General features: G+C 42.4%; 1 protein-coding gene across 2 annotated transcripts in view; it reads right to left on the bottom strand.

Annotated features, from left to right (window-relative positions):
* LOC121276608 (retinol dehydrogenase 12-like) overlaps positions 1-16,208 on the bottom strand; it is a 48,703-nt gene that overhangs the window by 13,628 nt on the left and 18,867 nt on the right. For both annotated transcript variants that reach the window (XM_041185224.1, XM_041185225.1), the window contains 3 exons: positions 9,782-9,937; positions 7,776-7,880; positions 5,865-6,074 (listed from right to left, as the gene is read on the bottom strand). In XM_041185224.1, coding sequence (XP_041041158.1) covers positions 5,865-6,074; positions 7,776-7,880; positions 9,782-9,937 — 471 coding nt within the window. The remainder of the gene's footprint in view (positions 1-5,864; positions 6,075-7,775; positions 7,881-9,781; positions 9,938-16,208) is intronic.

Below are 16,208 nucleotides of genomic sequence, written 5' to 3'. Positions count from 1 at the left end.
TGCAACAGTTCAAGGTGACGGCTCACCACCACCTTCTCAAAGCGCAATTAAGGATGGGCAATAAAAATGATGGCCTAGCTAAGCCAGCGACACCATGTCCCGTGAATGAATAAAAATCAGAAAAAAAAGCTTCAAAACTTATTTTGTACCAAAATCAAATTTCCTTGGATAATCCTCCACAAACTTAGCCTCATTAATTTGAATACCTTCATTGTATCTTCCCTGTCTATTTGTCTGTAACTAGAAGTGTTTCAGCTCTATTACTCTTTCCACATATATTTAATTTCTTAGTCATCTATTGATTCTATGTGCCCTTATCTAAATATTTTCTAATCAGCTTTATTGAATGGCGCAGAGCTATACACAATGCTCGTTTGGAAATCGGGATGGTTTAAGTAAGTTATATTTGTAATTGTGGGTGTTAGGAATGCATTTTAGTTTGATTTGTGTTTCTGTACTTGCTTGTTAAGAAAAGGGAAAGTTGAGTTTTAGTTTCACTTTAAAAGATGCCTGCATTTAAATGAAGGTTTAACGACTCTTGAAGGGAGGGTAAAACTAACATAAGCTAGAAAAAAACTGCTGTTGCCTAGCAAGAGAAGACTCCACAGAGACAGAAAAGTAGTTTCAGTTCAGTTCGAGTGCAGTTGGTCAGTGACTCCAAGGTTGAAAGGGGTTGCCAGCAGAAGCAGCATAAGAGAGGGACAATTAGCAAGTCCCAAAGTTAAGTTGGAAGCAGTGGCCAGCAGAAACAGGATAGAGGGAATTGGAAGAAGCAAGTTCCAAAAACCAAAGAAGAAAGTCCCCAAAACCAGGGGATGGAACATGAAAGGTCCCAAAAGGATAGTTAAGCCAAAGGACAGGACATTTACCTGGAAATGGTCCTGTTAAGTGAAGTTAAGAGTGAAGACCAGAGAAAGGCTCCAACTTAAAAGGGAGAAAGTTGCAGGACGCCGACTTAAAGAAATATAGGCTTGCAAGAAGCCAGAAGGTCCAAGGACACAGCTAAAGGTCTATAACTCTGCTATGGGCATGTGAAGCAGTGGTGTTCCATTGGCACAACTGAGCATATGAGACAGAGTGCATGGAAGAAAGCTTGAATGCACATGGCGATCCAGGGGAGAGGAACATCGGAAGGGGAGTTCAAAACTCGAGAGGTGCACCTTTGTGGAAGACATCTGAAAGAAAGTGTTGTTTGGGAGGAAAAGATTCCAAAGCGGGCTTTTAGAGGCTGGAGATTGAAAGCCCTTGTGTGAAAGACAGAGTTTAGTGAGACCGGTTGGCTCATGGTGTGGCAAGCATCTGGGGGAGTTGATGTGGCATCTGTTTGGGGTGGCATCTGTCACTTGGTTTCAGAGTGTGGTGCCTGACCACAAGTCATCTATTGGTTGACATGGACTGTGTACTTAACTGTGAACATGAGTATAATATAGCTTTTGTAACTTGTGTTATCCTTACAAATCCGTATATATATTTAAAGGTATTGGTGGATGAAGGAGTATTGTAATATAGTTCATCTTTTCTTGTTGTATAATAAATGTTTTATTATTTTGTTAAAAGGTCATCAGCTGACTCCTGTGATTCTGTTCAGCAGCCATCTTCACGTAACTAAACAAAAAATATACGTTAGGATCTTTCAAGCTAGGTTCCACCCTGGGATCTGACTTGTCTAGTAGTAACATCAGCTTGGATCATAACATACTCCACAGCATCTCTCACCAATCACACTTTCATCTGTAGCTACTCCAACCAAATATTTCTCTACAAGTCACTTAGGATTAGCCTCAGTCCCAAGTACCAGGCCTTTCATTCACTACAATAGCTCTGCAGTTGTTGATTTGCTCAACAACACTTTTCAGATTCCCTTATCTCCAGCAAAACTGTTAAAACATTTCTATCTTGGTCATTGCTTCTGGTGCTGATCCCAACTCAGCGCCCTCAACTCTAATGGAGCTCTGATTTACACATTAACGTACCATTACACCACATTTTTGGCTCTGTCTCATTCTCCTCATCCATTGTGAACATCTAGTTCATAATTCATACATTTTAGAATACAACTTTTAATTGTAAGATAAATAGAAAAGCCTGGTTAAGAAACTCAAATAACCTTTATGTAAAGGCAAATCAAAAAGCCTAGGTTTAATTAACCTGTGTTTATCTTACAAAGTCGGAGATGGAGGTGAAGGCATTGAACAATGGATGACCCAACTTTAAGCTTTTAATGGAGCCAGAAAGTCCAACCTTGCTTCAATAAAAAGATTTAAATTGTTTATGTAGTTTCCAAATGAAAAGAAGTTGAAAGCCGGTTGTAAACAAGAGATTTCCATAACAGGGCAAGTAATTCTAGGAGAGGCAGTCATAAAACTTAATTAGCAATATAGACCTGAATTTCACCTTTGATGGGTGCACGCAATCGGCGTGCCCAGGAGTGGTCAGGAAATGGGCCTCTGACTGCAATTTCATGCTTGCTGTCCAATTACTGTGTGAAACACGGGCTGAAAAGCTCAGCGTTGCCAGGTTGGGGGCAGGAAGGCAGCGTGCATTGACATTTCCGTGGGCATGAGTGAGCACTGAGAGGAAGCTCCCTGAAGGCAGGCAGCTGTCTCAGGGAGCTGCAGACCTGAAAATGCTAAGATAAAGGTTTAAAAAAACTGCAAAAACAAAGTCCATGCTTCATAATCAATCACCTGAAAATAAAGCCAATAAAAATGCTGTCCACAGATTTTTTATCTTATTTCATCACAGAAATTTCATCTCACATTAGGGTGAGGTTTGATGAAAAATGTAAAGGCTGCGCATGGCCGATGCGCCTGTCCGCCAACTGCAAGGTTGGGCGGGCCACAAAAAAAATCAGAGACAATTGCGCCATTAACGGGCTTAATTACCCTCTTAGTTGGCAGGGGTGCTTCTGACTTTTCTACATGCCCGCTGAGCGAAATATCGCGTAAATGCGTGAATGCATTGGGCCGCTCATCTGACATCTTCTCAGGCGATTTTATGACCAATAGGGTCGGGCACATGCCCGCCTACGGGAAGTAAAATTCAGCTCATAAATTTTTCATATGGCTTACGGAGTCAAAGTTATGTTGAAGGTAAAATAATTTGTTTACATTCCTGTTTGAGAACATCGCAAAGTATGCCATATTGTCATGGAGATGGCCCGTGAAGGTTCCTTTGTTTAATTTAATTGGCTCTTTCTCACAGAAAGCAGGCAGTTGCAGCTTTGGTTTGGTGAAGGCTACAGCTCCCTGATTTGGGAGAGCCAAAAGAGATGAATATTAGTCAGGTCTGCACTTAAGCAGAGAAATGCTAACTTTATCATTCACCGTGTGGAATGCGGATGGGGGCTCGAGCTCAATTTGGAATTTGAGAGGGGTAATAGCAGCTGAAAGATTTGCCTAGCTTAAAGCTGGCAGAAGAAATCCATAGTGGTCCTCATTTCTGGCAGAAAGTAGTCAGCTGGAATACTGAGGAGAATCAAAGTACTTCTCGAAGGCTGTGGCATGCCTTTGGGTTGGTCCCAGGACAAGTGACTGAATATTCAAGATTCTTGTAATGTATAAGGGAACTCTTCAGGGTGGGGTGGGTTGGAGGAAGAAAGTAAAAGGTAGAATTGAATTTCTAGCATAAGTCTTTATAAGCTATAGTGTTAAGGTAGGGGTGCTTGCTTAGCTTGATTTTTCTTTATATGCAGTAGAGTTTTTTTCTGTTTAAAAAAATGAAGTCCTGTGGCACAGTTCTTTAGCAGGGCATTTGAATTTCTTTTTAAACATCAAAATGGTCTCCAACAGGATTGTAACAAAATCCACCTAAGTTTTTTAAGGTCTAAGATCCTATTACCCTTTTCCATTTCTCACCCAGAATCCTATGTTTATTATCCCCACTCCCTCACACACCTGCAGCTGCTTTCCCACAATGTCATTATTGGTCATTACTACTTCTATCCCCCCCATCTTCAGTGTCTTCAACCCCACCAGATCCTGCAAAGTCTTATCCATACTGATCCGAGGTGCAAAATCCATCTTCACAAATTCAAACAAAATGGTCCGAGTTTCTGTACAAAAAGCTCACCCTTGACTTGTGAAAAATGCAAAATCTAACAATCATCACAGACATATTCTGCTTTCCTTGTGGCCATGTCTTCTACTACAGGAGGCCAAGGATGACCCTGAACTTCTCTGCACCAAAAGCTGACTTCTGCAGCTCCAATATGCTCATCTTAAGTTCTGATGTCAAATACAAAAAAGCTCTTAAAAACAACCTCAAATTTTAGAAATGATTTGCTTGGATAGCTGGACAGGATCCAGCCACCCCAGTATTCCCCAACTCTTACCACTCTGCAAAATTACACTCTCACTCCAATTTCACAGGCTTAACTCAAGACCCACAGTCTGCTCCCTTGATCCCCTCCTGACACAGCTATCTTCCCTCAGCATAAATGTCTGTTAACATTTTTTACCTTTGCTATCCTCTTCAAAACTCGTTGCCAACATTTGCGTCCTTAAGAAGCTAACCTCAACTTTTAACTGCCACACCAGGTCCTGCTGCCTGCTGTCTCTGTGAGGATCATCACACTTCAGTTCTCCAACAATCCCAAAGGTTTGGAGATTTTGTTAGTAAAAGGGTGAAGTGGAGGATTGGAGAACAGCATATACAGTTTCCTTTATTTAACTTCAAACCACCAACAACTTCTTTTTAGAGCTCCCCTATCTCATTTTCTACCAAGCTGTGACCCATTCAATTTTTAATATCTGCCCTTTGCCTTTAAATTTTTGTCTCCCCTTCAAGTTTATCAACCACCTCATTCCTCCACCCCCACCCCCCACCGCCCACCCCCACGCCCCCCCACTCAGTGAATCCCTCAATTGCCAAACAGGCACCCTCCAGTCTTGACTCCAGCCTACTTTGGGGAATTCCCCTCACAACTATTAGTTCAGAGTTTTAACTAAATTCCAAGTTCCTTATGATCCCACAGAGGGAGATTACTAATTTTAATAGTGATTATTACCGCACATTTATATCAAGCAAAATGTGCCCAAAGAGGGACAGAATCTAGACAGTTGAAACTTCATGCTTAGTAACCTTGTACACACAGTGAAGACATTCATGCTACTGTCCCTCGTTACAGTTAAACACTAGTGCCAGTGATCGACAGGCAGCATTCTAACATATTACAACACTGATTTCTTGTGAACTCACCAGAACTTCCTGTAAATGCATTACTTAAATGGAAAGAACTCTCTTGGGCCAGTAGGTGGGAAAAAGGAAAAAAACATATTTAATATTGGAGTGGATAAACTGGGCTAAGTTGAGAATGGCAAAAAGTGGTAAGACTTCATAAATCATTTTACATTAGAGTACTATTCTTGTAATCATATGTATACCATAGTGAATTAGTGACTGCCTCAAACCATAAATCCATGACTTGGCACCACAAACAAATACAATTTTTAGCTTTCAGATGGGTTTTGTTCTTTTGTACCGCAGTATTCTTTAAATACTAAAACCAAACAATATGATAGGGCAGTATATTGAAACAATAAGAAACAGGATTTTTATATGTTCAAAACAGTATCAGAAAAATATAATTTAACTGCTAAAAAACTGTGAAATGCTGTTTCTCAAAAGCAGACTTTCAGAGAACTGGTAAAGTTTGATAAGTATCTTTAAAAATTAGGGATGGGCAATAAATACAGGCCTAGCCAATGACACCCACATTCCGTGAATCAATAAGTCAAAAAAAAAAGAGGATCAATGCAATTTTAAGGGACTTTTTTTTGGTAACTAAACAGAATGGTTACAAAATTTGTTTTCATTCATGTAATTCAGTGATTTCTTACAAACTACTTTCAACTTGGCTTTACCTTCAAGTTTTCGAGCTAGTTCCATTGTAAACATAATGTTGGCCAGTTTGCTTTGTGCATAGGCTTTCACTGAATTGTAGCTCTTCTCACTGTTTAAGTCATCAAATTGAATGCTTCCCATTTTGTGTGCTTTAGAGGAGACATTGATGATACGAGAGGGAGCGGATTTTTTTATCAAATCAATCAGTAAATAGGTTAATAAAAAGTGACCTGCAAAAAAAAAATTTCACTCCGTTATTTTGAAAGAACTTGTGAAGTTAATAGGCAAACTCTTCATATCAACTTGTACTTATACAGCATATTTAATGAAATGAAGTCCCAAGGTATTACACAGGAATATAATAAAAAACAAAACAAAACCAGGCCACTTTAGTAGATATTAGTGCAGATGACCAAAAGGTATGTTTTAAAGTGCATCTTTAAAGGAAGAGAGTAGTGAGACTGAGGTTTAAAGGGAGAATTCCAGAGCTTAGGTCCCTAGAGGCTCTGCCTTCGACTGCCAATGGCGGACGAGTTAAAATTAGGGGACGCTTAAGAGGCCAAAGCTAGATGAATGGAGATACCTTGGAGGGTTATGGGGCTGGAGGAGATAGAGAGGGGTGAAGCCATAGAGCGGTCTGAAAACAAGGATGAGAATTTTAAAATTAAGGCATTGTTCAACTGGGAGTCATGTAGGTCAGTGAGCCCAGAGGTGATGACTGAATGGGACTTGATGCAAGCAAGGACACAGGCAGAAAAGACTTGGATGACAAGCTTATGAATGTAACATGTGGGAGACCAGCCGGGAGTGCATTGGCATACTCAAATCAAGAGGTCATAAAGGCATGGATGAAGGTTTCAGCAGCAGATGAGCTGAAGCAGAGTTGAGTGATGTTACAAATTCATGTTGCCATTTGGAGCTCTGAGGTTCTCTCCTTTTGACATAGACACAAGCTCTTTGCACTTTCTGAGTCCACAATACATTAAAAAAAAATACATTTCTTTCCCTTCCACTCCTAATTTTCTGTTCAGGGGGCGATGATTGTTTAGCTTTTGGTGTATGTATCAGAGTTAAAGCATTTTTCTTTGTATACTATTCAGGTTTTACCACAAGTTGAAACAAGAATAAAAATCTGATCCTTTGAATAAGAAAAACATAAAGGTCATCCTTAAACAATTTCCCTTAACAAAAAGCAACATCTAGCACTCCTTGACAGGCAGAGTTAATAACACTAAAATGGCACCCATAACACTGCAAATTCCAATTTGCACTCTGACAGGAGATTTAATAATGAAGATAATTACAATAAAGATAGAACATGCTGGAAAAACTCAGCGGGTCTAACAGCACCTGTGGAGAGAGAGACAGAGTTGATGTTTCGAGTCCATATGACTCTTCTTCAGAGCGAAAAAGTAGAAATGTGATGAAATTTATACTGTTTAAGAGGGGTGGAGCAGGTGAAGCTGGCTAGAAGGCCAGTGATAGTTGGGGGCTAAGGAGAGATTGACAAAGATGTCATGGGTAAAAAGACAAAGGGGGTGTTAATGGTAGTGGTACGGGCTAAAGGAGGTGCTAATAGTGGCATAAAGTTAAGAGGACAGAATGTGTTAATAGCAGAACAAGGGTAAGCACTCTATGAAAGGACAATTATGGAACAAGTAACAGATAGCCCTTTTGGGGGTGGGGTGGGGGGGTTGGTGGGTTGGTAATTGAAAAAGGATGGAAAAACATTGGAAAAAGTGAATAAATGAATAAAAATGAAAATAAGCGGATAAAAAAAATAAATTTTTTAAAAAGTTTAAAAAGGGGTAAAAATAGATAAGTGTTCATGGCCTTTTGCTTTTACAGTAAAGACAACAAAATACCATTTAGCTGATTTATTAAAGAGAGTACTTTAGAAAACCAGTATGATTTTCTGTACTTAAACTTACCTAAATGATTGACCCCAAATTGCAGCTCAAACCCACCTACTGTTTTGTAATAAGGACACATCATTACTCCAGCATTGTTGATCAAAATGTTAAGCTGCTGGTATTCTGAGCGAAAGAGCGAAAATCTAGTTAGAAAGGCACTATGATATCTTGCAGAATTTAGTGTTAATCCAGCAATTATTGGAATGGAACATTTTTCCCAATATTACATATTTATAAATCTTGTTACCTCTTTTTCAAAAATTGCACACAAAGTAGAAACATTTCTGATACAATACTCCAAGGCATGGAAAAATGCATTGTGGAATTATACTTTCTAAATATTGTCCCAAATAAAGTCAGTGATGCATTTTACACCCATACACAATTAAATACAGAAGAGATGATTCTGATGAAAGATCTGTTTCTCCTTCCACAGATCCTGCCATATGTGCTGAGAGTTTCCAGCACTGTGGGCCGAATTTTACGTCTCACAGGCAGGCCCGCATCCGACCAGGCATAAAACTGCGCGAGAAGATGTTGGGCTAGCGTGCTGACATCATCGCACACTCAGCGGGCACGCGCAAAAGTCGGAAGAATGCCCGCTGACAATTAAGAGGGCAATTAAGCCAATTAATGGCACAATTGACTCCAATTTTTTGTCCCTGTCCAATCTTACGGTTGGCGGATGGGCAAATTGGTCAAACAGCTTTTGCATTTTTCATCAAACCTCATCCAAGGGCAGGACAAAATTTCTGTGATGAAAATAAAAATAAATTTCTGTGGACAGCATTTTTATCAGCTATATTGATTACGTTACATGGGCACTTTATTTCAGCTTTTAAAACCTTTACTTTAGTATTTTGATGCCTCCTGAGGCAGCTGTCTGTCTTCTGGGAGCTATCTTGCAGCCCTCTCCCAGGGAAATGTCAACGGCCGCCCTCTTCCCATCCCAAATCCACAGCATTTTGCTTTTGTAGGAGATGATTCTAATTGGTCAGAGTTATTCTAACTCCGGTTTAGAGGGACACAATGTTACTTTTACAGCATTTGCTTGCAAAGGAGTACAGTCAAACCAGAATTGCTTCATTGGGGTTGCTAATAATGGATAATGCTAATGAAATATGTCAAGATCTTACCACACTGGATATAAAAAGGAAATTACTTGAAATACTCAGCATCTGTGAAACAGAGTTAACAATACAGAATTTTGATGATAGGTCATTGATTTGAAGCATTTACTGTTTCTCTCCACAGAAGCTTGCTGATCTTTTGAGTAATTTCCACTAATTAAAAATTAATCCTCATGTGCATTCAACACAAGTTCCAGATATGACATATTTTGACATGTATTTCACAAAATATAACAATCTCCGCCATTTTTTAAAATTCAATGAGACCCATTGTCTTGAATATGTGTATTAAAAAGACAATGTCCTCAGCCAAATCAGATTCCTACTGTTATTGATAGACATTATATTCATACATTACTAGAGCGTGTTTTGCACCAGTTCAACACACAAAACTGCTTCACTGATGTTTGAATGAGTCACAGTTCATCATCTCGAATAGGATTCACTGACTGGCTGCTCCCTATGTCAATATCAGCTTGTGGTCCCTCCATTGTTGACACTCACTTTGCCCACCACTCCCCCATCCACCTAACTGTTGTTGTTCAAGCCCCGAATTCTACTAACTTTTGGGAATAGAGTTGACTGTGCTACTGCCCGTTGCCCAGGTTATTGATCTCGCCAGTAGTCCGGTGGGAGAATGCAGCAATTTATTTAAATGTGCCCTTACCATTGAGATTCGCAGGGCCTTGACATCCAATTTGCGGCCTCGCCCATACCCTTCCCACAAGTATCAAGATGTATGAGGATGGGGACCTGTTCGTAACACCATAAACAATTCTGTTCATTCTTCTAAGTGCACAGATTTGTGGCCTGCACTTTTTGGGGAATATTCACAAAATGGCACACCAGAGTAAAGTGAGAACGTATTACAATTTGAATAAAAGAATAACATACCTTCGTTGACTTGTTGAGCAAACTCCCGAATAGATTTGGTGTCAGCTAAATCCAACTTCTTCACCACTAATTGACTATTTCCTGTTTCCTCGATTATTTCTTTAGCTGCAGCCTCACCTTTCTCTACGTCTCTGCATGACATGATAACCAGGGCTCCTACATGTAAAAGAACATATTAAAAAAGCGAGGGTAAGAATGGAAAAGAAACAAATAACATAGCTGCTGAACTTCTGCTCAGGACTCCTACAGATATTAATTATCATGCTGCAGTGAAAATGTATTCTTGTTTGATTCAATGGGCGGGATTTTCTGACCCCAACACCGCTGAGCACTGTAAGGGGCGGGACAGGAAAATTTGGAGAACCAAATCCTGCCCGTGACAACGTCCACCAGTATTGAGGCTGGAAAACCCTGTCCAATATTTTGTTAAAGCAGTAAAAAAAAAAAGTACAAAAAAATTCTAAATTAAATTAGGGAAACATTAGCGCACTGGCAATGTCACTGGACTAGTAACCCATAGGCCCAGGCTAATACTCTGGGGACATGGGTTCAAATCTCAGCATGGCAGCTGGTGGAATTTAAATTCAATTAACAAGAGAAACTGGAATTGAAAGCTAGTCTCAGTAATGGTGACCCTGAAACTGTCACAGATTATCATAAAAATTCATCCGGTTCATTAATGTCCTTTAGGGAAAGAAGTCTGTCAGTCATTCTTACCTGGCCTGGCCCACATGTGCTCCAGACCCACAGCAATGTGGCTGACTCTTAACTGTTCTTTGAAATGACCGAGCAAGTCACTCAGTTCATGGACAATTAGGGATGGGCAAGAAATGTTGGCATTGCCAGCAATGCTCACATCCCATGAAAGAAAATATACTAATGGGTTCAATTTTAACCCTCCATGCCTGGAGGAAACTTGGTTGGCATTGGCGGGGGAGTTAAATTCAGATTGGAAACTGCTCACTCTTTTCCTGCCTTAATCCTGATACGGCAATTTAACTGGAGACATGAGTGCAGAAGCAGCAATGGTCACACAAAACCTGCTCCACCAGCAGCCAGGGACAGAAGAGCTCCAGGAAATAAACACTGGGAATACTAGGCAAACGGGCTATAGAACAACACAGCGAGGAGCTGGGGCTGGGGTTGTGGTAACGTTAGTGGGCAGTGTATTAAAATGAACTGTAATATGGCAGTAGTAAGGATTTTGGGATGAATCGACACAGGGGATAGAACACAAATTCCAGGAGGTGAGGAGTCCAGACATTAGGGACAGCTAGTGCAGAAAAAAATGACCAAACTAATACCTCACTTAAGACAGGGAGCCAATTTACGCCTGAACCTGGTTCTTCCCATATGCCAGAAGTGGCTCCATGGGAGACCTTGCTGATGGCTCCCCTCAGGACGTAAACCTGGGGCAGTTAGCCCTATACATGCGCTGTTACTTGCGCTAATTTACTCAGAGCTGTTTGCAGCTGGCATACAGCTGTGCTCCTGAGCAGGCTTTACATTAATCAGGTGCAGTGTCACAACGCTCCAGGTCTCCTGCCTCACCTTGCTAATGGATTCATGCTGGAGCTGGGACAGGAACGTCCTGAGGCTTGAGTATAAGGAAGGAAGGCTGCAGTTTTAAACAGGGTTAGTGCACTTTTGCTCTGCTGCTGACCAGAAATTCAAGGCCATTAACTCAAAACAAATTCAGAAATCACATGATTACCAATGGAGAAAACTCACCTGTCATAAAGAAGGCAAAATTAAACAGGCTGTAGAAAATTCAATCAGCAGCATTTTAAAAATAAAACACACTTAAATCAAACACAGAATTTCATGGCAGCACACCATTTCAGGAGATGTCAACTTTGGCTCAGTGATAGCACTCACATCTCCGAGTCAAAAGGTCTCGAGTTCAAGCTCCATTCAAGAGACTCGAGTACATCATCCAAGTTGACACTTCACTGCAATTCTGAGGAAGTGGTGCATTGTTGCAGGTACTGCCTTCAGTAAGGAACAGTAAACAGAGGCCCCATTTGTACTCTCAGATTAATCGGAAAAAAACTCCCATGGCAGTTTTCAAAGAAGTATGGGGGAATTCTCCCAATGTTCTGAGCAATATTTGTCCCTTAACTAACATTACTAAAACTGAATGTATGGTCTCCATCCCATTGCAGTTGATGCAATCGTGCTGTAGTACAGTTTGGCTCTTGTATTTCCCTAAATTACAACAGTAACTATATTTCAAAAGTACTCTGGGGCATCCTGAGGGGAGGAATCTTGTTTTGGTGTCAGGCATCTCATGGCGGAGAGCTGATGAGAGACTTGCAGTGTCTCTTTTTGGGAAGGGTGGGCAAACCACATGTCAATCTGACAGTGAAGAGATCACCGGTGGGCCTTCCCCTGGAATCAAGTCGCTGAGGGTGGAAGTCCCACCTATCGAAAGGTCAGAGGCCAGCCGGTCTTGTGCTCAGCAGTGCCACTGGGGAGGCTGTAACAGTTGCTGGAAGGACATTCTGTGGAGTCCCAGGATCGTGAAAGACCCAATGGGGAGAGAAATTCACAGGGTGTGGGTCACAGTTGGATGGGAGCGGGGAGCGGAGGGGGGTTGGGGATGGGGGTCAGAAGCAAAGGTGCTGGCTCTCAGCAGACCACTGCGCCTTTGATCATGGGACCCCTACCAACCCCTTGCCACAAGGTGACAAGCAGCTCGCACGGGTTCACCTGCCATGCATGCTGCATAGGCTGGCTTGCAGCTGCTAATCTTAGCATCAGCAAGATGAGGCCCTTGAATGGTCATCAGTTGGCCACTTAATTACCTCAACTGGCGGCAGGTCAGGTAGCTCGATCATGGGCCTTCCCGCCCAGTACTTAATTCTGGCGGAGGCGGAAATGTGGCGGGGCTCAGGTACATCAACATCCTGCCTAAGTAAATGCCCTTCCAGCCTCCAAGCTTGCCACTAGTGGAAGAAGATTCCACCCGTGGTTGTGGAAGCTGTAAATAAATTGCAAGTTAGTTCTTTTTTCTCACATTCTATAAACTTTAAAGACCTGAGCCACAGAAGGCCTGCTCTTTGTATTTTTCAAATATATTATCAGAATGATGTCATCCCTACTCACAGTTCCCAATAAAATATATGTGGAATTTGGTGGTTTAGCCACATAGCAAATGTTTCACTGTTTACAAGCAATATTCAGGCTAAAACAAAAACTTACATACACTTCCTATTCTGTTCAGTAGCATTTGTACATCCAATAATCAACTGTGTATGTATACATCTTATATATTATATATAGTATACATTATGTATAATAGCTCTATGTATAAGTAATACATATGCATAATTTATATTATATATTGTGTCTATATAATATATATCTTTATATATAAAATAATATATTAGGAATTGAGAAGCCAACACAACAACTAGGCAAGGCAAACTGTGCTGTCCAAAGTTAAAAGTGCACTCAACAGTTTATCTCACATCTTCTATCACTGTGGTGGCTGCTAAGTGGTGTACGTTTCTTAGGAACATAAATTATAGATTTTTATGTCTTGGGTAAGTGAGTTTGTTGGCCAACCGAGCTCTAGCTCTTCCTATGTTCTCATCAATTGCTGCTTGCAATCAATAACGGGGAGAGACTAATGTAAGAATAAACAGTGATGGCTTATTGAGACATAGGGCAGAGCACCAGGTCATATGTGCTCACTCAGAAACCTCCAGAACGAGGCTTACAGTTCCCAGTTGCCCATGCTGTATAGTGAGTCATCAGTGCTGTCACATGATCAGTACACTTGCATTCTCTTAAAGGGACAGGGTATCTCACTTTACCACAAAGATGTACTGGCACCTGTCACTTGTATAGCGGACTAAAAATGGCTAAATTTTGTATTAAAACAATACATTCATCCACTCTCTCTGAGCATGAAAAACTGCATTAGTGCAAATGATAATTGTATGTCTGAGTCATTAATATTCAAATGCTTGTCAGAACACCTCTCCATCACTCTTCAGCTGAAGCAATCTATATCAATCAATTTTGTCTTAGTTACCTTCTTTTATGCTTAAAGCACATTTATATCCCTTTGGCCCCCTCATCTATATGCTGTCCTATGGCAGCATAATCCGAATACTCGTGTCCCACAAAGACCGAGATCACCTAGCTCTATCACTCCACCAGCTGTCTTAATTATTGCCTTTCCTTGTCCGACAGTAGGGGGTGAACCAACATTTCCTCCAGAGGAACACTTGGAAAACTGAAATTTTGTGACTCCCACCAATAACCCCATATATTCCCAGTGATTCCAACCCCTCCTCGACACGGTCTCAGGTTGAACCAAGCTCTTTACAGCCTCAGCATCCGATTTGACACAGATCTGAATTTCCAACCCCACGTTTTCGACATCTCACACCATCTACTTCTACCGCTGTAACATCACCCATGTTACTGCCCATCTACTGCTGAAACAATCATCCATGTCTTTGTGACTTCTGGATTTGACTATTCCAATGGGGTCTTGGCTGACATCCATGTTCGTACAGTATAAACTTCAACTCATCTAAATTCTGGTGTCCATATTCTATCTTTCATTAAAACACCCTCTTCTCTCTCCATTGTACTCACTAACCTACCTTGGTGCCTGGTTTCCCAACACCTCAAGTTCAAAATGCAGTATCTACGGCCGGGATTTTCTTTTCCTGCCTGCAGCAGGTTTAATGGTGGATGGGGGGTGGGGGGCGGATATTGCAGGAGAGAAATAGTCAGTTTACCACTGGCATAAAAGCAGGTTGTGATTGTCCGTTGCCTCCCTCAATGGCAGCGCGCTTTTCCCACTGTGCCATGTCGGGAATGCCATTTGAATACATTAGAATGTCATGAATGCTCATTAGCAAAGCAGCTCGCCAGAATCACGCCCCTACTCACCCTGGATCAAAAGGCCACGCCGGTGTCTAATTAAACCAGCACAATTCACAACCGCACATAGGTGACATGCACCCGGCAACCTGCATTTCAATCGTGACGTTGAGGTTTGTTCACCTAGTGTACATCGGCAGCGCTCGCAGCACCTTGGACTCCCCGCTGGCTTCACAGACAGCACCACTTCACTTTCAAGGGCGGGGGTGGGGGGGGGGGGGGGGGGGGGGGGGGGGGGGGGGGGGTGGCGGGGGGGGGGTGCGGGTTACAGAGGGAATAGAAGCATCCTTTGGGCCAGAATTGGGAGAGTCTCTCTTAGGAAAGGACATAAGCAAATCGGAGCCAGACTGGGGGGTCTGCAGAGTGAAGAAGTGCTTCGACTTAAATTGCTGAGCTTCCAAAGACAATCCTTGCTCCAGCCAGGGGGGAGGAAGGGCATGCCAATCAGTCATGCCCAGCATAATGTGTGCACAGAACAAGGTCATCCCCTGACGCACAGCGGTCCAGGAGGCTTCTGGCATTGTACCATCTGTAGCCAAGTACTGTCAGTCAGGTGAGGCACCTGCAGCCTATGGGCGGAATTTTCTCAGATTTGCACTAAGTGCGGTAGCAGGCGCGATTGTGAGTTTTCACACCGTATTGTCCAAAGCCCACCTCATTATTTATGTATTCCCAGGAACCATGCCGTTTCCAGGGTGAGCGGACTCTCATTCGCCCTCCCATCATCACCCCGCCATTGCATCATACCAGCTGTCATGTTTAAAAGGCAGCCTCCAACTCACCGCTACCAGCTCACCACCACTGCCCGGGAGCCATGGCCAGCAAAGGAAAAAAGACCACAGCCCCCCGGTTTAAAGATGGGTCCCCTGAGTGGCTCTGGATGCTGCGGTGACCCATTGGGATGTCCTGTACCTCCACTCTAGCCGCAGGATGGGCAGCAATGTGACCAATCTGGCTTGGGGGGGTGGTGGCAGCAGTGGTCAGCACCAACGTCCTTCAGAAGAGGACAGTCATTCAGTGCCACAAGAGGATGAATGATCTCCTCTGTTCCACCAGGGTAAGTCACTCTTCTCGTCACTCCCAACTTACAAACCCATCACACATCCACAGGGCCCTCATTCACTGCCAGCTCAAGGGGCATCACCATTCACTCTCACAAACTCACCTTCATTGTCCTTACCCCGTCCATGAGACCACTCACCAACCACATAGGCCAGGCACATCTATCATCTGGCCCAGCAGGTGTCCTGCTTACACTTTCTCCATCTCTATCCATGTAGGACTAGCTGGCACACAACAAGAGAGGGAGCGGTCACAGACCGGTGGCAGAATAAATTCAAGGTCCTCATGGATTTCAGAGCCATCCAGCTGGCCGGCTACCATCTAGGCTGTTCCTGTGCTGACGGTGAGGTTGGCGCTACTCTATCAAGTGAGAATCCAGCAGTGCAACATCCATCAGGCAACCATGCCGTGAGCGATACGTCCTCTTTCACAGGTCACTACCATACACTAATTATCTCTG

The sequence above is a fragment of the Carcharodon carcharias genome, chromosome 3 (genome assembly GCF_017639515.1).
Source record: "Carcharodon carcharias isolate sCarCar2 chromosome 3, sCarCar2.pri, whole genome shotgun sequence".
Classification (NCBI taxonomy): domain Eukaryota; kingdom Metazoa; phylum Chordata; class Chondrichthyes; order Lamniformes; family Lamnidae; genus Carcharodon; species Carcharodon carcharias.
This window is presented reverse-complemented; position numbering and strand designations above follow the sequence as displayed.